Source organism: Gadus morhua, chromosome 6, assembly GCF_902167405.1.
Source record: "Gadus morhua chromosome 6, gadMor3.0, whole genome shotgun sequence".
NCBI classification, from domain to species: domain Eukaryota; kingdom Metazoa; phylum Chordata; class Actinopteri; order Gadiformes; family Gadidae; genus Gadus; species Gadus morhua.
In genome coordinates, this window is record NC_044053.1 from 5667334 (window position 1) to 5695227 (window position 27894).

A 27894-nucleotide genomic window follows, 5' to 3' on the forward strand; every position below is an offset into this window, starting at 1 on the left:
GTGTATTTAAAACTTTCTTCCGCTAAACTCAGATCAATTGGAAGCCATTACCATAGGGGCAGGCCAGAGAGCACTTCTCCTCACGGTATCCTGTTGTATCATACCCCACTGCAGAAATGTTGGTGTCATAATTTCTAACTTTAACCACAAGATAATATCAGTCTTTGAATTGTGTTTCTGCAGTGTCGTATTATCTATAAAATTAGATTGTTTTTATCCCGTTAAAATCTTGACACTGTTATCAACGCTCTCATCTCTTCCTGCTTAGACTACTGTAACTCGTTGTATTACTGTCCCTCTCATTACAGCGTCTACAAACTTGAGCTTTTTTTCTTATTTCAAATATCTCCCAATTCATCTTGCTTGTCATTATTACTTTATCGATTCTACTTTTAGTAATTTGTCTTGTTTGTATGACCATGTAAATTACTTTGTAACTTTGAAAAGTGCTATATAAATAAACATAATTATTATAATTATTATCATACATCATCTGTACACTACATCACTCCTATTTGTGATGGGAGTGTCCAGAAGTGACTCTATTTTTAAAGACCTTGTAATGACTGATCAGCCTCACAGCTGGTGGTGCAATAGGGTCCCTTTATCTCCCTGAGGACAGACCTGTCAGGGTTGGCTGTGTCTCCAGGTGGGGGACAGGAAGCTCCTGGCTGGTGTTCCCGGCAGCGTTGGAGCTGTGGCAGGTCAAGGCTGTCAGACCAGCAGGGGCCCTCATTGTGAGGGAGCTCCTCAACGTGGCGTTCTCCAGGTTGACCTGGCTAACAGACACGTCTTCAGAACCCAACACCAGTTTCCCATCCAACCGCCACTCCAGAGACGGTGATGGTCTGCCCACGCTGTAGCAGGAACATCGCACCCAGGCTGCAATTCTGCTGCAGCCTGAAGAGGGCAGGATCCTGGGAGGAGCTGTGAATACAGGGAAGGGGGAAGACAACATCAAGAGAGAATTTGGAGAAGTCCTCTTACTTCCGGTTTAACAAAAACCATTGTTATCACTACATCACCAAACTCAGGGTTGTTCCTGGTTTTGAGTCAATCTTACTTTGAATGTCGACCTTACAATAAGCTGTCAGGTTGAACAGAAAAGCAAAGCAAAAACTGAAATGAAGAGATAAGAAACGTTAAGGTTTGAATAAAATAACCTTACGATTGCTCAATGGTTTTGAGTCAATCTTACTTTGAATTATTGATCAACACACTGCTTTGTTTTCTGTCTTAGATCAAGGAAACCTTTAGATACATCACCAAGCTCAGGGTGGCTTCCTGTTTTGAATCAACTTACTTTGAATGTCAATCTTGTAGACATTAGACTCTTCTGTGCCAAAGTCATTCCGGACCTCACAAAAGAAAACGTTATTGGCGTTCCACAGCTGGATGGACAGAGAAGATCCAGTCCCGATCTTAAGGATGTGTTCTCCGTGCATTCGGTACCAGGTGACCTCGCTGATAGCAGGGTTAGCATGACTGGTGCAGGTCAGGTTGAGGCAGCCTCCCTCTCTGGCTGGAAGACACGGGCTGCCGACAGCAGAGGTGTTCCTGGGGGCGTCTGAGAGAGAACCCACCAATCAGAGCCTAGCCCTCAGCTCCGCTGTCATGTTGGTTAGATGTTGTGAATTTAACAAAACTGTTCTGAATACAATAAAATAAAGTAAATGAATTGAAAAACAGGAGAAGCATCAAAAGTTCTTGTTGATCAACCCACTGCTTTGTCTTCTAAGATCAAGGAGAAAAAAAAGGTATATTACAGAGAAGATCAATATAAAAATCAAACAAATAATAAAATGTACTCTTCATTGAAAAGGTAGTACATTGACTCACATGAGATACTGAGTTGGTATCTCGTAGACGTCACAGTTTTGTTCCCAGATGGTATGTAGTAGGCCGCAGTGCAGGAGACATTGTTTCCATGGTGGAGGTGGGAGGCGTTGAAGGTCAGAGTGGAGGTCACGGTATCGTTCTGCTGGAGCTGGGTGCTGAGCCCCAGGGCGGGGGTCCACGTCACAGTGGGGGGGTGGGTGTCACAGTAGGACGGGGCAGAGCACCCCAGCTCCACAGGAGTCCCCTCCACCACCGGCTCCTTGGGGGGGGTCAAACGAGGTGCATCAGGGAGCCCTGGGTACCAAACCAATTAAGAGCGGTTACTATGGAGACCCAAGCATAATCTGAACCACAGTGAGACCAATAGGACTTGTGAGAGATGTTTGTTTCAGGCGGACAGACATTGCACTTACCCTTGATCCTGATGGTCACTGGGTATACTGAAAAATCATATCTTAATGGATTTCCACAGTCAATTCTAAAATAATATTGAAAATTGTCTTCAAGTACGTTATTTAATGTTGTAGTACAGTTGTACGCTGTTAGATTTCCCTTGAATGTTGTACTGATAGTTATTTTATCTATTTTTTTCCATGTTAGTATACATCCAGGATGTAGCTTGTCTTCAAACCCGTCCCTCACGGTGAAGGAACAAGGAACGGTAACACAGGATCCACTGAGTGTCGTCACACTTGCTGGCACTAGGGCCTCAAATTCTGCAGCGTTGCACCCAGCACCTTTAAAACAAGAGGTTGACAAATCCAAAGGCTCAATCGATGCACAAACTGACAAAATATTTAAATGCAACATTGAACTTCCTACCAATACAAGATAATATATCCTACTATTAATATTAATTAGTAATATTAGTCACTAAGTTATTAGTTATTTATTATTATTATTAATATCATCATTTATTATGTTTGATTTGGATGGTGCATTTCAAAATTCGAAGTCCTAAATGTAAAGTTAAAGTCACTGAGTAATTAAAAAATATTAGCAGAGTACAACCAGGATTGACAGATGAACACAAAGAGAACTACAGGTACTTACAGAGGATAACAGTGAGTACTACAAGTATTGACAGAGGACTGCAGAGGGTACTACAAGTATTAAGAGAGTACTACAGAGGGTACTACAGGTATTAAGGGAGTACTAGAGAGGGTACTACAGGTATTAAGGGAGTACTAGAGAGGGTACTACAGGTATTAAGAGAGTACTATCGGTATTAACAGATGACAAAGAAAGAACTAGTTCTCCAGGTATTATTATACTACTACAGAGGGTAAAAATAGAGTATCAAAGGTATTAGAGAGTGTACTACAGAGAGTACTTCAGTGCTACAGGTATTAATATAGTAGCTATTAAAGGTAATATCAGAGAGGGTTGAGATGTTTACCTTGCAGGAGACAACAGAGCAGAAATACTCTCCAGGATCCAGTCATGTTCTCCTCCAGAACTTCATCAGGAGAAATACAAAAATCTCATTAACTTCTGTACTACACTTAATAGCATACTACACTTAAGGTATTCAGTACTACACTAATAATAGTAAGACATTATTAAATGCTATAGAAATGTCTGTTTCAAAAAAACAGTAAATCTACCACTTTTACTAATTAAACTAATTTTCCATCATATAATACCAATATTCAAAGAAGAACAATGATAATAACCATGCATATGTGATGTATTACCTTTAAAGGTAACATTTGGACATATTCAACTCTTGAGAAGTTTAGACAGGGATATAAACAGGACATCAAAAGATAACATCCTTACATTAACTAAAACAGGTATTGCTTGAATAAAACCAAAAATAATATATATCAGTACATGTAAACAGTTATTATGTTCCTTTGTTCTATCAACCAGACACAGAGTTGACTTACCTGATAGAGGTGAAGGACTTGATATGAAGTTCCTGAAGAGTAAAAGCTTTACTTCATCTTTCTCTCTACGCCGTGGTGAGGTGAATGAATGAGGAACTTATTAAAATGTACATGAGCAGAGACATAACTTAGAGCTGAGCCAACATACCGGAAGAATATATATTTAGAGATTAAAGGTTCAACAAAACCATTATCAACCAATATTAGTACTGCACTGTATGACTGTTGATTAGTTAATACTCTTAATACTGTTAATTGCTACTACTGTTAATAATGTTAACGCTGTAAATGCAGCTAATACTGTTCTCTATCAATACTATTGATACTGGTCTCTGTTAATACTGTTACTATTGTAAACACTGTTAAAGCCGTTCACACTGTTCACTGGTAATACTGTTGATACTGACTTCTATTCATTTTGTTAATAATGTTAACACCGTTCATGCGGTTCTCTGATGATACTTTTCTCTGTTAACACTGTTGATACTGTTCTGTTAATACTGTTGATACTGCTCTGTAAATACTGCTCTGTTAATACTGTTGATACTGCTCTGTTAGTACTGCTCTGTTAATACTGTTAATACTGCTCTGTTAATACTGTTAATACTGCTCTGTTAATGCTGCTCTGTTAATACTGCTCTGTTAATACTGTTAATACTGCTCTGTTAATACTGTTAATACTGCTCTGTTAATACTGCTCTGTTAATACTGTTGATACTGCTCTGTTAATACTGCTCTATTAATACTGCTGAGTTCTTCGAAGAAAGTAGTCCAATCCGGATCGCTTTTAACTCACTGTATTTGTCAAAGTATTTCGGTATGGTAACTACGGAGCAAAAGGAGGGGAAGTGTGTCTAACACGTGCTGAGCGACTCCCAGCTGATCAAAACTCTGACCCACAAGTCTGAGCTACCGGAAGATTCTGACCTCCAACCTCTCTGTCGAGATTGATCGGGTCAAGTGGGCGTGGCCTGTGTGAAGTGGGCGTGGCCGGTGTGACGTATTAGCCTCGGCTTCTTCACCTATCTAAAGGCGCTGCCTTCTGTGGATGGAGCAGCTATTGCAGCCTTCGGTAAGGTCCTGCTCCCCTTGTGGCTATGTACAGTATTTACGGCTTATATGTTCGGTCCTGCTTCCTAGTGGCTATGTGAGGGTAATACAGCTTGCGCGTTTGAATCTGCTTCCTAGAGGCTATGTGGGGGTAGCTTATGTTCTTAAAATACGTAACAATACTGTTGATACTAATCACTGTTAATACTGCTCTGTTAATACTGCTCTGTTAATATTGTTAATACTGCCCTGTTAATACTGTTCCCTGTTAATACAGTTTTGTAGTGCCGAGAGACGGGAGTCGGAGGCGGAGTATCCAGCACAAAGTTTTAATGAACACAATACAAAAAGACGTTCATTCGTCAAGTCAAAACCGGACTAAACTGGACGGTCGTTCCGTCCGCTAAACGGGTCCGGGAATAAACACCCCCCCCACCCATAGTTCCGTGGGTGAATTATGATAACCACCACACAAGCCCCCCCAGAATTCACCCATAGTCAAAGTCCTCGTGACGGAAAGGGGCGACGACCCGACCCCGTCTCGAGCGGATGACAGGGGCCGAGGAAGAGGAAGCAGCAGGCACGTCGGCGCCGTCCACCACCCCGGAGGTCCCGGGGGTCACAAAGGTCGCTGGAGTCTCAACGGCCAGCGCGGGGCGCGGCGCAGGCGGACGTCCCCGGCGTGGGGGTTGCGCCACCTCCACCGGTCTGGAAATGTCCACGTTAGCCGGCTTAACCCTATCCCAGGAAACGGTCTCAGGCCTACCCCCGACGTCCACCACCAGGCACTTGTCTCCATGGCTCAAAACCCTGAACGGCCATCGTAGGGAGGGCGTAGGGGACCACGGTGGGCGTCGTGGCGAATGAAAACATAGTCCACCGTGCGCAGATCGGGGGGCATGCGGAAAGTGGGAGTGCCGTGTTGCGACGTGGGAACAGGCGCGAAAACCTTAGCGGTTTCCAGCAGGGAGGAACGTTGTTTGGCCGCCGACCAGGGGACCGAGGCGTCGGGAATAAAATCGCCTGGCACTCGTAGGGCCTGCCCGTAGACCAGCTCCGCCGAAGAGGACCGCAGGTCCTCCTTAGGGGCGCACCTGAGGCCGAGCATCACCCATGGCAGCCTATCCACCCAGTCGCCGTCCTTCAAGCTGGCCCGTAGGGCTGCCTTCATGGAACGGTGGAAACGTTCGCACAAGCCGTTCGCCTGGGGATGATAGGCGGTAGTGCTGTGCAGCTTGACCCCCAACCCCTCAGCCACCGCGTTCCAGAGTTCCGAGGTGAACTGCGAGCCCCGGTCCGAGGAGAGGTCTGAAGGAGTCCCAAAGCGAGCGACCCAAGTGCCGATGAACGAGCGTGCCACGTCAGAAGCCGACGTCGAGGAGAGGGGAACAGCTTCAGGCCAGCGGGTCGTCCTGTCGACCATGGTGAAGAGGTAGGTGAACCCGTGAGAGGAGGGAAGCGGTCCCACCAGGTCGACGTTGACGTGGTCGAACCTCCTTTCGGGAACAGTAAACTCTCCAAGGGGGGCCTTAATATGGCGGTGCACTTTGGATCGTTGACAGTCAACGCAAGAGCTGACCCAAGCACTAACGTCCTTTCTCAGTCCCTGCCATACAAACCTCTGGGAAACGAATTTCACAGACGGCTTCCTGCCGGGTGGGAAAGGCCATGCAACGCCTCAAAAACGGAGATACTCGGAGATGTACGCCAGCTGACGCTGCTGGCGGGCCGACCACGGCTCCGCCACCTTGGACATGCAGAACCTCAGAGGCTTGTGATCCACGAAAGCCGCAAACTCCCGCCCTTCCAGGAGGAATCGGAAATGGCGGATCGCCAGCCAGAGTCCAAGGAGTTCCCTGTCGAACGCGCTGTATTTGCGCTCCCTGGGGGTCAACTGGCGACTGAAAAAGTCGAGCGGCTGCCAGGCACCATCGACCCATTGCTCGTGCACCGCGCCGACGGCGTAGTCAGACGCGTCGGTGGTGATGGCGATGGGGGCATCATGCGATGGATGGGCCAACATGGCGGCTTCGCCCAAGGCGGCCTTCGTGGCCTCGAACGCCTTCTCCCTCTCCGCCGTCCAGTCGACAGCCTGGTTAGGGGACTTGTCCTTGAGAGCCCCGTACAGTGGGCGCATGACGTGAGCCGCCTGGCGGATGAACCGGTGGTAAAACGTCACCATCCCCAGGAATTCCCGGAGCGCCCGAGCCGTGTGTGGGCGGGGGAAAGCAGAAATTGCCTCCACCTTTGACGGAAGAGGGGCGGCCCCCTCTTTGTTGATGAGATGCCCCAGGAAGTGGATGGAGGACAACCCGAACAGGCACTTCGCCGGGTTGACGATCAGCCCGTGCTGGTCGAGCCTCATGAAGAGGTCGCGTAGGTGACCCTGGTGCTCCTTTTCGGAGGAGCTGGCGACCAGGATGTCGTCCAAATACACGAAAACGAAGGGCATCTCCCTGAGCGCCGAGTCCATTAACCGCTGAAAGGTCTGAGCCGCGTTCCTGAGCCCGAACGGCATACGCAGGAACTCGAACAACCCGAACGGCGTCACCACCGCTGTCTTGGCGATGTCCGAAGGATGCACCGGCACCTGGTGGTAACCGCGCACCAGGTCCACCTTCGAGAAGACCCGCTTGCCCGCCAGGTGTGCTGAGAAGTCCTGGATGTGCGGGATTGGGTAGCGGTCAGGCGTGGTAGGGTCGTTCAGGCGGCGGTAATCCCCACAAATTCTGTCTGGCACGTTTTATGAAGAAAACGTTTTCAAAAAGCATCGGACATATGACCCACTATGTTCTGCTCCATGTATCCAATGTTGACAATGTGACATGATATGGCTAAGCTAACAACATAAACAAGAGGAGCTAGGAAAGGAATTTAACTGCATGTTTAAGTTCAGAAGGGCCAAAGGTGTGGCTACACACAGCACTACAAAAGTCGTCAAGATTGAAAAAGAAAAAAATATTTGTTGCACAGCTGAACGCTGTATCACATCAGGAGCTGGCTGTTATCGATTCACAACACGCATTCCATCAAAACTAGTCTACATCAGGCATTCTGACCAAAACTCATGAACTCCCCCCCTCAATTATTCCAGAATTCAAGCAAAGCATGAATAACCAAAAGTCACTTTGTGTCAACAAGAGACTGACTCCACCGACTATCAATTGCAAGTTAAAACAGCCGACCACTTGAGTGCAAAAAACACAAAAGACCTCGCCACAGCACCAGCAAATCTTAAGCAATAAATATCGCGTCTTACCTTTATTTATGTGGCAGTGGTCTGCAGATGCATCCCGTGGTGTAGCCTACCACATCCATTTAGTTCAACAGGTTATCGTTCTGATACTGTCCATGGTACTAGCAAACTGCTGTGGTGCTTCTTACCTATGTATTCATGCTAAAATGACTTGATTATCTGATGCCTCATCATCTCAGCCAAAGAGTATTGGTATTATTAGTAATGGCTACTTGCCAAATCGAAAAAATAACTTCACACAGTGTGTCTTCTTCCAATGTATTTGTTATCATTCGTAGCGTTGATCAGCAGAGAAATTGTTCGCCAAAGTCGATGACGCCGCTTAGCAACCGAATACGAATGTAAGTCTACAGCATTGAGAAGAGCTGTGTAATAAGTAAGGGATAATGTATAGAATGCCGGTCATTATCTGGAAAATACGCCCCGACAGGGCGAACAGGACACCGACGCGCAGCGAGGGTAATTGCTTCCCACTGAAGGGGCTTAAATCCGACCGGCGACGTTCTATACATTATCCCGCTTATTACACGGCTACGTGCCAAAACTAAAAAATGACTTCACATGTTGTGGCTTGTTACAATTTATTTGTTACCAGCATTCGTAGTGTTGATCAGCAGAGAAATAGTCTGCCAAAGACGTTGACGTCGCCTAGCAACCGAAGACGCTGGGGTTGAAAGTTACCGGACTACTTGAGGAGTGATACCAAAGACGTCATTATAGGCAAAAAGTCCTTTGCTTTCCTTGACAGCGGTCAATTTATATCTAGCATTCACCGCGAAGTTGTGAAGAGCCCATGCAAGTGAACAGAGCGTTCCATGGCATTGAGAAAACCCGTGTAATAATCCATAATAATTCAACTCGATTCTTTTTTAAATTATCATTATTTATTTTTTTAAAGTGATCGGTACAAAATTATTCTTGACGAAATCTGGTGGGGACGCGTCCCCGGCGTAATCGACGCATATGCCTGTGCACACTGATTACTCAATGTGCAACAGGTGTGCAGCCTCACCCAGCACCAGAGTCCAATCAGACTCCGCCAGCTGAGGCTGCTTAAACCAGCCATCACACACACACACACACTGCGACAGTGGCCTTAATCTCTGATGACTTATCGTGGTCAATGTAGGATGTAGTTCAGTAGGTGTGTTACATATAACACATTTGCCATGGCAATCTTGACAATCTATTGCCGAATAAGGTAAGACAATAGTGCCTGAGACTGATGAAATCTATTGCTTTTGCAGTACTATGAATGTTGTGAAATAAATAAATCTTCAGGATTTCCACTTGAACACCGTTCATACTGTTCTGTTACTGTAAAGTGTTCAGTGTTCATACTATTGATGCTGCTCTTAATACTGTTAATAATGTACTCTGTCAATACGAATACTTTTAATATTGCTACCTGTTTATACTGTTCCCTTCCGAAAATGCTTTCTGTTGGTACGGTCATCTGTTAACACTGTTTATATTGTTCTCTCTTGATACTTTAAACACTGCTCTTGGTTAATACTGACCAGGAAGCCTGGTTGGTACCATGGGCCCCACGGTATGCTAGTTGTTGCCTAGCAATCTAGATGTTATCAGGGACACTAGTGGGGTACCAGGAACACTGGTCAGTGTTGGCTCTAGGCAATTAGGGGCCCTAGGCAAGACTTTCTTTGGGGCCGTTCCTTACCTTGAGCAGAGAACTGTGACTTTAAAAAAAAAATCAGAAGACTGCATTTGTTTAAAAGAGATGGTTACAAATTTTAATTAACATTAGACATTGCTGTAAAACCTAGAAGATACGTGATCTATGTTTAATTTGCCAAAAGGATAGAATTGCAATTAATACATTTATTAATTTCAATAGATATGCTGTCATGTTGCACACAATGTATGAAACAGTATATATTGCATTAAAATTCACTCTGGACAACTACAGGCCTTCTCTACCTGGGCTGTGAATGCAAATCACCACAAGAGGGCAACATAACCCTTCCGAATGGATCTTGAATTAGAGAATTAATTAACTTTTGTGAACTGGCTTAGCTGGTCAACACAACTGCATATTCAGCGTATAGGGCAGGCTGCCACTGACACCGATGGTAGTTATCAACTTATTAAAAAAAAGCTACATGCAAACTTTTTAAAATATCTACTAGGAGGAAATACAGTAATCATGAACTGTTTACTGAGTATCTTCAGTGAGCTCCCTAGAGACCGGTCGTCCTGGGTGGGAGCCTGCAGGGCCTATCCGGTGGGAGGAGGCTGCATCACGGTGCGTTGAGACTGGGGAACCGGCTCTCAGAAATAGCCTCCTCTCTCGGCTCAACCTGGTTCATCTGCATCCCGCTGTTAACGTAGACGTCCTCCTCACTTCTGATGACGACCTGAGATACAGAATGGGTCTTCAAACACAACAGAGCTCCACAAATATCCCAAAGGTCAGTGTGGAGCTTGTATCCACGTTACCTGGGACTCCTCCTCGTCTGGGGGGGCTCGCTTCACAGTGGCAGCGTTAAAGGACCGCGTCTCCTCACCCACTTTCCGAGTTCTGAAATCAAAAGAATACACAGTAGAGCAAACTGTACATCAGAGGGGGTGGGATGGTCTATTGGTCAGGGGGTTTGGAAACCAGTTGAAAGGTTCTGGCAGAGCTATCATAGAGAGAGCTCTGTCCCACTCCCGTTGACCGGAATACAACCGGAAAAATAATGCGCAACAGGGGGACAGACTAGACAGTGTATGATGACTGAGCTAAATGCAGTACAATGAGAATCTCTGTCTATTTCTGATTCGCTGCTACATAGATAACAATCCACGGGTTATTGTAAATAATTTGATTTGTCCCACACACAACTGATGTGTGATAAACCTTTTTAGATCAGAAGCTCCAGCAGTGAAGCTACACGACGTGACGAGCACCTGGCAGCACTAGTAATCCTGCTGAATCTCTTCATATGTTTCTTTAAACAGCCCTCATTGGATAAAAATTATATTTATCTATATTTTGCAAATGAGATGCATGTATCTTGCCTCAATCGTTTTCAGATTTATTGGACAGCAGGGCATAATAAGTGTTCGTAACTTGTACTTGAGGGGTAGTTGGAAACCGTCGTTACACTCTACACTGTCAACGCTCAACTGCGCCCCTGGGGTTCAGTCCCCCATGTCCTCAGTCTGCTTGTAGGCTTCTGCTACTAAATGACATCTAGGGCCTATCTGAATTCAACAGAGATAGTTGTGAATTTCTAAACACATTGAATGTGTACGATTTCAAGTGGACTTACCTTATAATACAGACGACCACACACACTAAGCCCACGAACATCACAGCAGATTTGACAATGCACAGCACCACGTCTGGAATATTAAAGATCAGGATTTAGAATGTGTTATCAGGTGGTTTTGTTCATGGTTTTGTGATTGGCTGTGATTGAACAGGTCAATACATTTTTAAAGACCCCGAGGCTCTTCAGACTCACAGCTGGTAGTGCATTGATATATGTGCATTGGTTGTGCTTTATCTCCCTGAGGACAGACCTGTCAGGTATTGCTGTGTATCCAGGTGGGGGACAGGAAGCTCCTGGCTGGTGTTCCCGGCAGCGTTGGAGCTGTGGCAGGTCAAGGCTGTCAGACCAGCAGGGGCCCTCATTGTGAGGGAGCTCCTCAACGTGGCGTTCTCCAGGTTGACCTGGCTAACAGACACGTCTTCAGAACCCAACACCAGTTTCCCATCCAACCGCCACTCCAGAGACGGTGATGGTCTGCCCACGCTGTAGCAGGAACATCGCACCCAGGCTGCAATTCTGCTGCAGCCTGAAGAGGGCAGGATCCTGGGAGGAGCTGTGGATACAGGGAAGGGGGAAGACAACATCAAGAGAGAATTTGGAGAAGTCATCTTACTTCCTGTTTAACAAAAAACATTATTATCACTACATCACCAAACTCAGGGTTGTTCCAGGTTTTGAGTCAATCTTACATTGAATGTTGATCTCACAATAAGCAGTCAGTCAACAAAAAAGCAGAACAAAAACTGAAATGAGTACATAAGAAACATATCTAGGTTTGAATAAAGTAACCTTTTCATTTGCTCAATGGTTTTGAGTCAATCTTACTTTGAATTATTGATCAACACACTGCTTTGTCTTAGATCGAGGAAACCTTTAGGTACATCACCAAGCTAGGGGTGGTTTCCTGTTTTGAATCAACTTACCTTGAATGTCGATCTTGAAGACATTAGACTTTTCTGTGCCAATGTCATTCCTGGCCTCACAGAAGAAAACGTTATTGGCGTTCCACAGCTGGATGGACAGAGAAGATCCAGTCCCGATCTTAAGGATGTGTTCTCCGTGTATTCGGTACCAGGTGAACTCGCTGACAGCAGGGTTAGCATGACTGGTGCAGGTCAGGTTCAGGCAGCCTCCCTCTCTGGCTGGAAGACACGGGCTGCCGACAGCAGAGGTGTTCCTGGGGGCATCTGAGAGAGAACCCACCAATGAGAGCCTAGCCCTCAGCTCCGCTGTCATGTTGGTTAGATGTTGTGAATTTAACAAAACTGTTCTGAATAAAATAAAGTAAATGAAGTGAAAAACAGGAGAAGCATCAAAAGTTCTTGTTGATCAACCCACTGCTTTGTCTTCTAAGATCAAGGAGAAAAAAAAGGTATATTACAGAGAAGATCAATATAAAAAGTAATCAAATAATAAAATGTACTCTTCATTGAAAAGGTAGTACATTGACTCACATGAGATACTGAGTTGGTATCTTGTAGACGTCACAGTTCTGTTCCCAGATGGTATGTAGTAGGCCGCAGTGCAGGAGACATTGTTTCCATGGTGGAGGTGGGAGGCGTTGAAGGTCAGAGTGGAGGTCACGTTATCGTTCTGCTGGAGCTGGGTGCTGAGCCCCAGGGCGGGGGTCCACGTCACAGTGGGGGGCTGGGTGTCACAGTAGGACGGGGCAGAGCACCCCAGCTCCACAGGAGTCCCCTCCACCACCGGCTCCTTGGGGGGGGGTCAAACGAGGTGCATCAGGGAGCCCTGGGTACCAAACCAATTTAGAGCGGTTACTATGGAGACCCAAGCATAATCTGAACCACAGTGAGACCAATAGGACTTGTGATACATGTTTGTTTCAGGCGGACAGACATTGCACTTACCCTTGATCTGGATGGTCACTGGGTATTCTGAAAAATCATATCTTAATGGATTTCCACAGTCAATTCTAAAATAATATTGAACATTGTCTTCAAGTACGTTATTTAATGTGGTAGTACAGTTGTACGCTGTTAGATTTCCCTTGAATGTTGTAGTACTGAAAGTTATTTTATCTTTTCGCCATGTTGGTATACATCCAGGATGTAGCTTGTCTTCAAACCCGTCCCTCACGGTGAAGGAACAAGGAACGGTAACACAGGATCCACTGAGTGTCGTCACACTTGCTGGCACTAGGGCCTCAAATTCTGCAGCGTTGCACCCAGCACCTTTAAAACAAGAGGTTGACAAATCCAAAGGCTCAATCGATGCACAAACTGACAAAATATTTAAATGCAACATTGAACTTCCTACCAAAACAAGATAATATATCCTACTATTAATATTAATTAGTAATATTAGTCACTAAGTTATTAGTTATTTATTATTATTATTAATATCATCATTTATTATGTTTGATTTGGATGGTGCATTTCAAAATTCGAAGTCCTAAATGTAAAGTTAAAGTCACTGAGTAATTAAAAAATATTAACAGAGTACAACCGGGATTGACAGATGAACACAAAGAGAACTACAGGTACTTACAGAGGATAACAGTGAGTACTACAAGTATTGACAGAGGACTGCAGAGGGTACTACAAGTATTAAGAGAGTACTACAGAGGGTACTACAGGTATTAAGGGAGTACTAGAGAGGGTACTACAGGTATTAAGGGAGTACTAGAGAGGGTACTACAGGTATTAAGAGAGTACTATCGGTATTGACAGATGACAAAAGAAAGAACTAGTTCTCCAGGTATTATTAGAGTACTACAGAGGGTAAAAAAGTATCAAAGGTATTAGAGAGTGTACTACAGAGATAACTTCAGTGCTACAGGTATTAATATAGTAGCTATTAAAGGTAACATCAGAGAGGGTTGAGATGTTTACCTTGCAGGAGACTACAGAGCAGAAATAGTCTCCAGGATCCAGTCATATTCTCCTCCACAACTTCATCAGGAGAAATACAAAAATCTCATTAACTTCTGTACTACACTTAATATCATACTACACTTAAGGTATTCAGTACTACACTAATAATAGTAAGACATTATTAAATGCTATAGAAATGTCTGTTTCAAAAAAACAGTAAATCTACCACTTTTACTAATTAAACTAATTTTCCATCATATAATACCAATATTCAAAGAAGAACAATGATAATAACCATGCATATGTGATGTATTACCTTTAAAGGTAACATTTGGACATATTCAACTCTTGAGAAGTTTAGACAGGGATATAAACAGGACATCAAAAGATAACATCCTTACATTAACTAAAACAGGTATTGCTTGAATAAAACCAAAAATAATATATATCAGTACATGTAAACAGTTATTATGTTCCTTTGTTCTATCAACCAGACACAGAGTTGACTTACGTGATAGAGGTGAAGGACTTGATATGAAGTTCCTGAAGAGTAAAAGCTTCACTCCATCTTTCTCTTTACGCCGTGGTGAGGTGAATGAATGAGGAACTTATTAAAATGTACATGAGCAGAGACATAACTTAGAGCTGAGCCAACATACCGGAAGAATATATATTTAGAGATTAAAGGTTCAACAAAACCATTATCAACCAATATTAGTACTGCACTGTATGACTGTTGATTAGTTAATACTCTTTATACTGTTAATTGCTGTTAATAATGTTAACGCTGTTTATGCAGCCAATACTGTTCTCTATCAATACTATTGATACTGGTCTCTTTAATACTGTTACTATTGTAAACACTGTTAAAGCCGTTCACACTGTTCACTGGTAATACTGTTGATACTGACTTCTATTCATTTTGTTAATAATGTTAACACTGTTCATGCGGTTCTCTGATGATACTTTTCTCTGTTAACACTGTTGATACTGTTCTGTTAATCTCGTTGATACAGTTCTCTGTTAATTCTTCTCACTGTTGATACTGTTGATAATGTTCTTTGTTAATACTGTTAATACTGTTGATACTGTTCTGTTAATACTGTGTTTAGACCCGGCTCTAGGCCATAATAAACTATTGGAGAGGGTGATGATTGAAAGAGTAAACTTAACATAATCGAATGAAGGACGACCACTAAATTGAAGTAATGACATGTGTAGATCAGCAGCATCAGTAACACAGTAAGTGGATGATGGATATATGTTATGTAGTGGTGTAGAGTCGACAAAGCAGGATAATGGAACAGAAACGGGAAGTTGAGCAGCCTGCACAACGGAAAGCGAGTGCACTGGGGTCGAGGGCTTGAAGACTGCGTCATTCAAAATGGCAGCTTCTGAGATCACATGACACAGGTGCTTCCACCTCTCCGTAATGAGCCACTGGCTCCTCCCACAACCTCCAACACATGAGCAGGGGACCCGCCCCCAGTCTCCTCGAGCCACGGGGTCGGCAGAACTGTTAGTACTGCTCTGTTAATACTGTTGATACTAATCACTGTTAATACTGCTCTGTTGATACTAATCTGTTAATACTGTTGCCTGTTAATAGTTAATTCTAATCTGTTACTTTTCACTGTTAATACAGTTTATGCTAATCTCTGTTTACACTGTTCCCTGTTAATACTAATCACTGTTGATACTATACTATACTTAATACTGCTCTGTTGCTATCATTCTCTGTTACTCCTGTTGATCCTGCTGTTTTTACTGCCTGTAGCAAATGTCCATGTTATACTGTACCTAGGTGACTGCCCCACCCCACCTAGGTGACTTATTTTGAGCTCCTTCAGACAAAGGATGTACGAATGGTGTTAGAAATATGGTTTATTGCACAACTGTGATAATGAACATGGCAAGGGTGTCAGGGTATGGTACACAGAAAGCTAGTGTGACTCAAGTGCAAAGCAGGATAAGTTTTAAGGTATTTATTCCTCAGACAAATAAAGTTCCAAATCCAATAAAGCTCAGAAGATCAAAAAACAAACTCAGTCCAAAAATTCCAAAAAGCAAAAAACACAAGAACTCAGTCCCAGGATCCAAAAAAGGCAAAGCACATTGACAATAAATCCAAGGGGTAATCCAAAAGGCAGGGTAAACAGACAGGCAAAGGTTGGCAACAAGATCAATCCAGAAATAGCGAACAAATCAACAGGGTAATCCCAAACTCAGAGTAGAAAAACAGTCCAGGGTCAAAGTACAAGAAGGTAAAAGTACTCCCCCAGTTTATACTGTTCACTTCCGAAAGTGTTTTTTGTCGATAAGGTCATCTGTTAACAACTTAAGTTAGTACGTTTATATGCACACCTTAATTTGATTAAAGCTAGTGCTACTATGGTCCTCAATTGGACAACTGCAATTGTCCGATTAAACATGGCGTCGAAAAAATCGGTTCATTGGCCGAAGCATGTCATATACGATAGGTGGCACCGTACCTATAGGGGTGTCGAGATGATGCCTCATGAAACGTCAAAGACTCCCAGCCGGATGAACCACCAAAGTAGTTCGACCTCAAAGCTTCAAATGAGTACGCTATAGACACCTAGTGGTGATACTAATTTACTACCTCGTTGATGACCAACCTTTAGAAAAACATTAACTTTTAATTCAGTCTTTTCTTGGGTGAAATCTAAGCATAGTTTGTAGTGAATGCATGTCGATGATGATACACTTATAGGGGGTCGCTACATTGGTACGACACCGGCTTCCTCCATCTTCTGCGCAACTGTTTTAAATAAATCGCCGTTTCTCGTTTTCCGATGGCGACAACAACACGACTACCATCTCCTTCTACTTCAGACACCAGAAAAGATCTTGAGCATGGGCAGAAAATTAGATCCAATTCCAATTAGATTAAACGTGAACATTAATAATCTAGGGGTCTTAATCCGACGACTAAAGTGTAAACATGCATCTTAATAATCCAATACTTGGACTAACCCAGTAGTTCAGTTTTCTTTAGTTTCATGTAAACGACTGTTTATACTGTTCTCTCTTGATACTGTACTGCTTTTGGTTCATTCTAACCAGGGAGACTGGAGGGCCCCAAGCTATGCTTATGGTTTCCTAGGACTTTGTTAATAGGGACACTGGTCATTGTTGGTTCTAGGCAGTAGGGGGGCCTAGGCAAGACTTTCTTTAGGGCAGCTCCTTACCTTGCCTTGAGCTGAGAACGGTGACTTTTCTTTTAAAACTTAACACTGCAATTGTTTAAAAGAGATGGTTACACATTTTAATTAACATTGGTATAAAACCTAGTAGAAACATGACATGTTTATTTTGCCAACAGGATAGAATTACAACTAATACATTAATACATGTCAATCGATTTGCTGTCATGTTTCACACAATGTCGTTTTTACACTGAAAAAGTATATATTGCATTAAATTCACTAATGACAACTACAAGCCTTCTCTGCCTGGGCTATGAATTCAAATCACCACCAGAGGGCAGAATAACCCCTTCAGAATGGATCTGGAATTGAATTGGCATAGCGGGTCCACACAATTGCATATGTGGTCATTTCATTGTTGATTTTTAAATGCTCTTACACACTTGATTACATTGCTACTTTATTCCGGTCACCAATTTATGCATTGCACGGTCTTGCTGTGCGTGCAATACAATGTCAAGTTTTGTGGTTCGTTTTCGAGCTGGTTTGCTAAAGAGGCTAATGTAGCTAACAATAAACAATGACTAGCCAATTTCATGACACAATCACAAAGTCGCACGAGAACTCTATAAATGCTCCCAGAACTGAAATGACGTCAAAAGTGAAACTCGGAAGGCTGGCGTCCGAGGATTCAGGAACACACCATAAGGGCAACATTTTTAGAGCTCCAAATCTCCAAATAGAGCTCTAAAATTAGACGACGCTGATTGACGGAATGTTATTTTTTGCATAGCAACCAGGGCTTAACCATTAACCATTGGATCAAATTCCAGGTAGGTAGGGCTGAGCCTGGGATGACAGCCTATTGGCTACTACACCAAAACGATAAACGTTGAACGTGAAACTGAATGCAAATATTATTCTGGAGAGCGAAAAAGTAAAATCATTATTAGCATGTAATTAACACCGATTATTTTTCAAAGCTAGAACGATTATTATTAAATAAAAAAAATAAAAAGAGGCAGGCAGGTCGGCGCCCCAGCGCCCTCTATGGACGAGCCGCCACTGCTGTAAAGTAATCAAAATATCAGAAACATACAGTATGACTAACAGTGTTGCCAGTTACCTTGAAAAGTAATCCGATTACTGATTACTAGTTACTCCTTAAAAAAGTAACTTAGTTACTCTACTGATTACATGATTTTAAAAGTAACTAAGTAAGATTACAAATTACTTTATCAGTTACATTTAGCTGCGACAACACCCCCTGCCACCTCAAAATAAAAAATTACAACCAGTTTTGCCAATTCTAACTCCCTCCCCCCGTCAACAATGTTCTTCCCCCGCTCCAGCGCAACACACACACAAACACGCACGCAGCACCGTGCGAATAATTCCGCCGCTATAACAACTGGTTGCGCGGACTCTGGAGAGTCAAGGAAGACACTCGCCTCTGATAGATTGAAGTCTTTGGAGACTTACGCTTCACACGCACACACACTCTCACACAAATAGGGAGACAGACGGACAGACACACACACACCACCCCATCGCTCTCAACGCCAATCGGTGATCCGGTAAAAAAATAGTAACGCAGTGACTTTGATGCATAATTTTAATTTTATTACTGGTTTGGAAATAGTAACGCGTTAGATTACTCGTTACTGAAAAAAGTGGAATGACGTAAGGGGGTGTCATTCTTAGTTCACTCTTGTTGATTGGGGGTGCTAGTGACGTCTTTGGGTTATTCTGGCTCAGCCTGTGGCCAGCAGCTGTCATGCCTCAGTCTTCTCGGAGGCCAGCAGGCGCAGGCTGGGCCAGGGGGAGAGCTCACTGTTAACACTGACACACAGCGCTGCCAGGAAACACAGTAACGCGTTACGCATTACTGGCATCACTGATGACTTATGACTTGCTTATCAATAACAATCATATTTTAAAAGTTAAACCAATCTATAGAATAATAATAATCATAGTCATATAAAAAATATTCGAATGAAAACCTATTCACAACCTTTTTTTTAACTCTGATTTACTAGACATCTGGGGCCGTATTCACAAAGCTTTTTATCTTACCGCAAGGAGTGCTCCTATACTTGCTCTAAAAGTTTTTCCGTAGGAGTTTTTCTTAAAGTAATTCACAAAGCCGCTGAGACCTACTCATACTAAGGATAAATCAACAAGAGTGAACTAATGCCGCGTTTCCACTGCAGGGTGCGGAACGGATCGGATCGCAAAGGGGCGGTAGGGAGGGGGCGGTATAGCCCAGCTCAGTTCCGAGATCGCGTTTCCACCGCCGACAGTACCCTTTGTGGTAGGCCGGATGTCGATCGCCGCGGCAGCTACGTAAACATCGTAAACAACGTCTTCCTCCGCAAGAATGCAGACGAACGTCTCCACTTCCTTGTTCGCCCAAGCAAGCTTTTTACGCGACATGTTAATTGTAAAGAATAATACCTCGAGGCTACCGTTTGTTTGTTTTTATCCCCGCGTCACCCGGAAGTGACGATTCTGTCGACCAATCAACGGAGGGGGGGTGTAGCTAGAATTCCAGGGTACCCTTTCAGGCGTCTGGTCTCGTTTTGGGTACCGCAACGGAGGAGTCCCTAAAATGGGGTCGGAACGGGTACGGCAAAGTCCGGGTCACGCCCACTTTTGGCGGTGGAAACGCGATCCGACCCGCACCTTTGCGATCCGATCCGTTCCGCACCCTGCAGTGGAAATGCGCCATAAGAATGACACCCCCTTACGTCGATTCTCGGGCAAAAGTTTTGCGGTCAGTATGGTGATTGGTTGTTGAGTGCAGGCGGTCTCGGTGAAACTCATCCGAAACATCCTGTTGCATACGCTACAATGAAGTCCTATCAAATAGTTATGGACAGTGCAGTTAGCAGAATACACACATGATGACACTTTTGTGCAGACCACGATAATGCAATGTATGCACGTTAAAGAGAGAGAACACAAACAATAAAAATACGCAAATTGCATTATATCAAGGAGGTAATTAAAAGCACCATGCAAACTTCATCCATTGAGCATATATCCAGAACTCAAACACTTTAAAATCAGCCCATACTGCTGTTCAAGTCCTCCTCTCATGGTGAAAGAAAGCGAAGCCTAAGACATGAAACTCAAGCGAAAGCCCAACTGGTACCAGGACCAATTGCTACTGAGCTGATTACAAACTTAATACAATATATTAATAAGAATGATTATAGATTCATTTGTAACATTTCCCCTGTTAAGTGTTAATATGTGATTGCACCCTTACTCCATGAACTGTGGTAGTAGGGTACCAGTATAATCCTGTTGACAATGTGTTACATGTTTTACGGTAACGTGATGATGTCACTACGCTCTAGCAGATGAGTGCGTCAAGTCAAGCTAGAGCGATGTTGTTGAATGACTGAGCGGCATCCAGTCGTGTATTCTGTAGGCCAGGGGTGCCCAACCAGTCTCTCGCGGTCTACCAGTAGACCGCCGACAGATCCCAAGTAGACCGCGAGGGGTGAAGAAGAAGAAAAAAAATATATATATATATATATTTTTTTAAATAAAATAAAATTTGCGCGGGACATATACGCGCGGTAGCGCATGTGCTGTCCACAACAGTTGAAAGCCGTCAACAGTAGTTACGCAGGTTTGCAATGTTGGCACTAGGCTGGTAGATCTCGGGAGGTTGGCTACTTGAAAAGTAGATCTTGGGTCGAAAAGGTTGGGCACCCCTGCTGTAGGCTCTTCTGAACGGTGAATAAATATGTCATAAGGCTGAAGTGAATACTATTCGTTCTACGTATACTCCACCACGCCAGCGACAAAGAGTCACCACTCGATCTAAGCTTTACAGCCCCGTGTGTTTTAACCATCACTGATGTTGCGATTGTTGACGTTAAGGAAGGCCGCTTCCCCGTACGCTACACTGAGAGATAGTTGGGACGGAGGCGGTGAACTCTTTAGCTCTTGGGCATGGTTTATGATATATTTTCTCAATACCATTTATGCATGTTACGCTCGGCCGAGCTCTCTTAGAACTGCATTATACATCCTGAACATGTGCTTGATGTGAACGCACCTTCATTTACATATGACGCAAGCCTGCATATTTACCCAGCTCCCCACAGTGGTTCAATAATCTGTGGACTTGGGTACAGAATCAACACTATATATATACATATATATACAACAACTGAGGACATATTTATACGTTTCCCTTAACAGATGCATTTTCCCTGTTGCTAAATGTTGAGGTGTTATTCACAAATTCAACCACAAGTTTGATACCCTTACGCCTATATCTCTTTATCAATTCGAAGTCCTCTATTATCTCAAAAAAAAATTGTCTCGCTGCAGCCATTTTCTGATTCTTTGTGAATAGGTCTTACTGAGTTAGGAGTCCTCTCGAGGACTTTTAAGCTCTCCTAGACTTGGTTTCTACTTTTGGGCCCATAATACTTTGTGAATTGCTCTAATTTAAATCAATTAGGAGTCCAACATTTAAGACTGACACACCCATTATTCTTAAGGGTTTCTCCTAAATCAGCCACTAACCCTAACTATTAACCCTACGATTCTTTGGGAATACGGCCCCTGGCCTAGCCCCGTACTCATCCCTCTAGCCCTTAACTCATCCCTACATCCCTTAACTCATCCAGGTAGCCCATAACTCCTCCCTCAAGCCTTTACCCATCAATGTAGCCCTTAACTCAGCCCTCTAACATTAACTCATCCCTGTAGCCCTTAACTCATCCCTCTAGCCTTTACCCATCAATGTAGCCCTTAACTCATCCCTCTAGCCTTTACTCATCAATGTAGCCCTTAACTCATCCCTCTAGCCTTTACCCATCAATGTAGCCCTTAACTCATCCCTCCAGCCCTTAGCTCATCCCTCATCCACCCCAGAGGAAGTGTAGGGGCCTCCGGGGCCCTGGGCCCCAGAGGGTCTCTGCCCCAGGAGCTCAGACCTCTTTTTTCTTGGACTTCTTCTTCCATTTCACTGTTGTGTACACCACATCACAGTCGGCCCCTTCTCCCAGTCCAACAGCCCCTTCTCCCAGTCCAACAGCCCCTTCTCCCAGTCCAACAGCCCCTTCTCCCAATCCAGCAGCCTCTTCTCCTGCTCCAACAGGATCCTGTCTCGGTCCGACCGTGTTCATCAGTGTATCAATGTTAGCATAGATGTCCTCCCCACTTCTGAAGAACACCTGAGTAAGATATATATATTATATATATATATATATATATTAAAAAAAAATATATATATATATGGATTTACTGATTGGGATGTCAAAAAGACATCCCCCCCCACACACACACACACAAAGACACACATTTTTCCACATTTGACTTATTTCATGGGAGCTCAGACTTATGGGAGCTCAACTCCTACTGTCTCACATGTAACTCACACCCTGGTTACCCGTGTTAAAAACGGTTACGTTTAGGGTGACCTTGGGACAGAGATAGGGTTAGGGTTACCTGTATAAACATAGGGTCGGGTTAGGGCAACCCATTTACAGATAAGGTTAGGGTTACCTTGGTAAACATAGGGTTAGGGTAACCTGTTTACCGATAAGGTTATGGTTACACTGCTAACGATAGGGTTAGGGTAACCTGTTTACAGGTAAAGTTAGGTTGACCGTGGGAAAAAGATGGGTTAGGATTATCTGGGTAAACATATGGTCGGTTTAGGGTAACCTGTTTACAGATAAGTTATGGTTACCTTGCTAATGATAGGGTTAGGGTAACCTGTTTGCAGATAAGGTTAGGCTTACCTTGGTAAAGATAGTGTTAGGGTCAGCCGGCTACAGATTGTTTTCAGATAGGGTATCCTGGGTATAAATAAGGGGAGGCTTACCTTGGAGTTCCCTTGGTTGGGTGGAGCTTTGTTGAGTAGAGCATCACTGCCAAGTCTTGTTTGGTTGGCCATCTTCCAAGCTCTGGAATGTTAACAGTTGGGAAGAAGAAGAAGAAGAAGAAGAAGAAGAAGAAGAAGAAGAAGAAGAAGAAGAAGAAGAGGATGGAGAAGAAGAAGCTGACCATTTTTGATTGACATCGTGATTAGCTGAATTGATCCCACTGCCAGACAGGGAAAGTGGTTTCAATTCAGATGATGAACTCGGTGTGACTGTAAACTAAATATTGAATAATGAGAATAATTAAATAATCAGTGAAGAAATGGACATTCGTACAAACAATGGCTATCAGTCCACGTACCTCACGGCACACACTGTTGCAAACAGCAGACCCGCGGCTAGCACTGCAGTAGCAGCTATCCAGGGCAGTTGGTCTGAGTGTGAAAAGGTGGCACCAGGAATTTGTGATTTGACCAATCAAGGCATATTAAGAATCCCTTGTGCTTATTAGTCGTCGAAAGCCATTAAAAAAAAAGGAAATTTCTTACCAACCTACCAATTGGTGCAGTCCATCAGGGAGGTGACCTGGGAGTTGATCTACCCGTCCTATATTTTGTTTATTACCTCACTTTCATGAACCATGATCTATGATGCACAAGTCACTCCCTCAATTTTTTCTTACACGGCCTAACATGTGTTTTTTTGCTTTTAGACCTTACTGCTGCTTTTGAATCAGTAGACCATGTGATTTTATTGAACGTCTTAGGCATTGGGTTGGCTTATCAGGTGTTGTCTCAGATTTGTTTTCTATTTTATCCTTATGTTATCCTTTCTATTAGGAACTTTTGCGTGGCCATTGGTTACTTTAGTTCCCCAAACCTTCCATTAACTATGGAATGGCCCTTTTATATTTTCAATTCAATTCAATTCAATTCAATTTATTTTTTTATTTTTTTATACAGAATACAACACAGAATATTTTAAGTTGTTGTATATCCAAAACTTCATTCCGCTAAACTTAGATCAGTTGGATGCCATTACCATAGGGGCAGGCCAGAGAGCACTTCCTGGTATCCAATCATGGTATCCTGTTGCATCATACCCCAATGCAGAAATGTTGGTGTCATCTTTTCTAACAGCTTTTTCCACAAGATAATATCAGTCTTTGAATTGTGTTTCCGCAGTGTCGTATTATCTATAAAATTAGATTGTTTGTATCCCGTTAAAATCTTGACACTGTTATCAACACTCTCATCTCTTCTTGCTTAGACTACTGTAACTCGTTGTATTACTGTCCCTCTCATTACAGCGTCTACAAACTTGAGCTTTTTTTCTTATTTCAAATATCTCCTAATTCATCTTGCTTGTCATTATTACTTTATCGATTCTACTTTTAGTAATTTGTTTTGTTTGTATGACCATGTAAATTACTTTGTAACTTTGAAAAGTGCTATATAAATAAATATAATTATTATAATTATTATCATACATCATCTGTAGTCTACATCACTCCTATTTGTGATGGGAGTATTTTTAAAGACCTTGTAATGACTGATCAGCTGGTGTTGCAATAGGGTCCCTTTATCTCCCTGAGGTCAGACCTGTCAGGTATTGCTGTGTATCCAGGTGGGGGACAGGAAGCTCCTGGCTGGTGTTCCCGGCAGCGTTGGAGCTGTGGCAGGTCAAGGCTGTCAGACCAGCAGGGGCCCTCATTGTGAGGGAGCTCCTCAACGTGGCGTTCTCCAGGTTGACCTGGCTAACAGACACGTCTTTAGAACCCAACACCAGTTTCCCATCCAACCTCCACTCCAGAGACGGTGATGGTCTGCCCACGCTGTAGCAGGAACATCGCACCCAGGCTGCAATTCTGCTACAGCCTGAAGAGGGCAGGATCCTGGGAGGAGCTGTGAATACAGGGAAGGGGGAAGACAACAAGAAGAGAGAATTTGGAGAAGTCATCTTACTTCCGGTTTAACAAAAGCCATTGTTATCACTACATCACCAAACTCAGGGTTGTTCCTGGTTTTGAGTCAATCTTACTTTGAATGTCGACCTTACAATAAGCTGTCAGGGTGAACAGAAAAGCAAAGCAAAAACTGAAATGAATAGATAAGAAACGTTAAGGTTTGAATAAAATAACCTTACAATTGCTCAATGGTTTTGAGTCAATCTTACTTTGACTTATTGATCAACACACTGCTTTGTCTTCTGTCTTAGATCGAGGAAAGCTTTAGATACATCACCAAGCTCAGGGTGGTTTCCTGTTTTGAATCAACTTACTTTGAATGTCAATCTTGTAGACATCAGACTTTTCAGTGCCAATGTCATTCCTGACCTCACAGAAGAAAACGTTATTGGCGTTCCACAGCTGGATGGACAGAGAAGATCCACTCCCGATCTTAAGGATGTGTTCTCCGTGTATTCGGTACCAGGTGACCTCGCTGACAGCAGGGTTAGCATGACTGGAGCAGGTCAGGTTGAGGCAGCCTCTCTCTCCGGCTGGAAGACACGGGCTGCCGACAGCAGAGGTGTTCCTGGGGGCATCTGAGAGAGAACCCACCAATCAGAGCCCTCAGCTCCGCTGTCATGTTGGTCAGATGTTGTGAGTTTAAGAAAACTGTTCTGAATACAATAAAATAAAGTAAATGAAATGAAAAAAAGGAGAAGCATCAAAAGTTGTTGTTTATCAACCCACTGCTTTGTCTTCTAAGATCATGAAAAAAAGGTAGATTACAGAGAAGATCAATATAAAAAAGTAAACAAATAATAAAATGTACTCTTCATTGAAAAGGTAGTACATTGACTCACATGAGATACTGAGTTGGTATCTTGTAGACGTCACAGTTTTGTTCCCAGATGGTATGTAGTAGGCCGCAGTGCAGGAGACATTGTTTCCATGGTGGAGGTGGGAGGCGTTGAAGGTCAGAGTGGAGGTCACGGTATCGTCCTGCTGGAGCTGGGTGCTGAGCCCCAGGGCGGGGGTCCACGTCACAGTGGGGGGGTGGGTGTCACAGTAGGACGGGGCAGAGCACCCCAGCTCCACAGGAGTCCCCTCCACCACCGGCTCCTTGGGGGTGGTCAAACGAGGTGCATCAGGGAGCCCTGGGTACCAAACCAATTTAGAGCGGTTACTATGGAGACCCAAGCATTACCAGCATTCAGCATCATCTGAACCACAGTAAGACCAATAGGACTTAGAGACGTGTTTGTTTCAGGCGGACACACATTGCACTTACCCTTGATCTGGATGGTCACTGGGTTTAATTTAAAACTATATTTTAATGGATTTCCATCACAGTCAATTCTAAAATAATATTGAACATTGTCTTCAAGTACGTTATTGAATGTTGTAGTACAGTTGTACGCTGTTAGTTTTCCCCTGAATGTTGTATTACTGATCAATTGTTCTCCTTTTTTCCATATTGGTATGCATCCAGGATGTAGCATGTCTTTATACTTGTCCTCCAAGGTGAAGGAACAAGGAACGGTAACACAGGATCCACTGAGTGTCGTAACACTTGCTGGTATTAGGGCCTCAAATCTTCCAATGCACCCAGCACCTTCAAAACAAGAGGTTGAAAGATCCAAAGGCACAATCGATGCACAAACTGACTAAATATTTAAATGCAACAATGCATTTCCTAACAAAACAAGATAATATATCCTACGATTATAATTAATTAGCAATATTTGTTGCTAAGTTATCAGTTATTATTATAATTATCATTATTATTATTATTATTATTATTATTATTATTATTGTTATTATCATTTATTGTGTTTGATTTGGATTGTACATTTCCAAATTCAACGTTTAAAATCTAAAGGTTAAATGATCAATGAGTATTTAAAAAGTATGAGCAGAGTAGATCCGGTAATGAGAGAGGACAACAGAGAGAACTACCGGTATTAACAGAGGATCACAGTGAATACTCCAGGTATTCACTGTGGAGTACTACAGAGGGCACTACAGGTAGTTAGAGAGTACTATAGGTATTAACAGAGGACCACAGAGAGTACCACAGGTATTATGAGAGTAATATATGCATTAACAGAGCAAGTATTATTAGAGTACTACAGAGGGTAAAAACAGAGTATCAAAGGTATTAAGTAGTGTACTACAGAGATAACTTCAGTGCTACAGGTATTAAGATAGGACCCACTTCAGGTATCAACAGGGAGGGTTGAGATGTTTACCTTGCAGGAGACTACAGAGCAGAAATACTCTCCAGGATCCAGTCATGTTCTCCTCCAGAACTTCATCAGGAGAAATACAAAAATGTCATTAAGTTCTGTACTACACTTAATATCATACTACACTTAAGGTATTCAGGACTACACTAATAATAGTAAGACAATGTTAAATGCTATAGAAATTTATATTTCAAAATAACAGTAAATCTACCACTTTTACTAATTAAACTATTTTCCCATCACATAATACCAATATTCAAAGAATAACAATGATAAATATGTAATATATTACCTTTAAAGGTAACATTTGGACATGTTCAACTCTTGAGAAGTTTAGACAGGGATATAAACAGGAAATCAAAAGATAACACCCTTACATTAACTAAAACAGGTATTGAATGAATAAAACAAAAAATAATATGTACATGTAAACAGTAATTATGTTCCTTTGTTCTATCAACCAGGCATAGAGTTGACTTACGTGATAGAGGGGAAGGACTTGATATGAAGTTCCTGAAGAGTA

The 27894-nt window shown here is 43.1% G+C and overlaps 2 protein-coding genes and 2 long non-coding RNA genes across 4 annotated transcripts in view; all 4 read right to left on the reverse strand.

Moving 5' to 3' along the window:
* The window catches only part of LOC115545349 (sialic acid-binding Ig-like lectin 14), a 49173-nt gene extending 45339 nt beyond the window's left edge, over nucleotides 1-3834 (reverse strand). Inside the window, exons 1-6 of the mRNA XM_030358395.1 lie at nucleotides 3732-3834; nucleotides 3239-3298; nucleotides 2253-2576; nucleotides 1840-2133; nucleotides 1304-1567; nucleotides 625-927 (exon numbers count right to left, since the gene is read on the reverse strand). Coding sequence (XP_030214255.1) covers nucleotides 625-927; nucleotides 1304-1567; nucleotides 1840-2133; nucleotides 2253-2576; nucleotides 3239-3284 — 1231 coding nt within the window. The 5' untranslated portion in view covers nucleotides 3285-3298; nucleotides 3732-3834. The remainder of the gene's footprint in view (nucleotides 1-624; nucleotides 928-1303; nucleotides 1568-1839; nucleotides 2134-2252; nucleotides 2577-3238; nucleotides 3299-3731) is intronic.
* Nucleotides 3835-9764: 5930 nt separating this feature from the next.
* LOC115545353 (sialic acid-binding Ig-like lectin 5) lies at nucleotides 9765-27876 on the reverse strand. The gene is made up of 8 exons (XM_030358401.1): nucleotides 27853-27876; nucleotides 27375-27434; nucleotides 25986-26279; nucleotides 25458-25721; nucleotides 11569-11871; nucleotides 11316-11388; nucleotides 10498-10579; nucleotides 9765-10415 (listed from the first exon to the last, which is right to left on the reverse strand). The coding sequence occupies exons 2-8, from the start codon at nucleotides 27418-27420 to the stop codon at nucleotides 10299-10301; spliced, it is 1179 nt and encodes a 392-aa protein (XP_030214261.1). The 5' UTR covers nucleotides 27421-27434; nucleotides 27853-27876; the 3' UTR covers nucleotides 9765-10298.
* On the reverse strand, nucleotides 12932-14720 carry LOC115545361 (uncharacterized). Its single transcript, XR_003977079.1, has 4 exons — nucleotides 14664-14720; nucleotides 14171-14230; nucleotides 13187-13510; nucleotides 12932-13067 (listed from the first exon to the last, which is right to left on the reverse strand). It is a non-coding gene; the product is annotated as an uncharacterized LOC115545361 (long non-coding RNA).
* Nucleotides 21274-23986, reverse strand: LOC115545358 (uncharacterized). The gene is made up of 3 exons (XR_003977077.1): nucleotides 23539-23986; nucleotides 23180-23261; nucleotides 21274-22526 (listed from the first exon to the last, which is right to left on the reverse strand). It is a non-coding gene; the product is annotated as an uncharacterized LOC115545358 (long non-coding RNA).
* Nucleotides 27877-27894: the final 18 nt, after the last annotated feature.

Excerpts from the sequence above, each read along its gene's own strand:
- LOC115545353 (XM_030358401.1), bottom strand. The coding sequence starts at position 27,420 with ATGACTGGATCCTGGAGAGTATTTCTGCTCTGTAGTCTCCTGCAAG. Across the intron at positions 26,280-27,374 it reads GCTCTGTAGTCTCCTGCAAG|GGCTCCCTGATGCACCTCGT; the intron begins GTAAACATCTCA and ends TTTGGTACCCAG. Across the intron at positions 10,580-11,315 it reads GTGGTCGTCTGTATTATAAG|AACTCGGAAAGTGGGTGAGG; the intron begins GTAAGTCCACTT and ends TTTTGATTTCAG.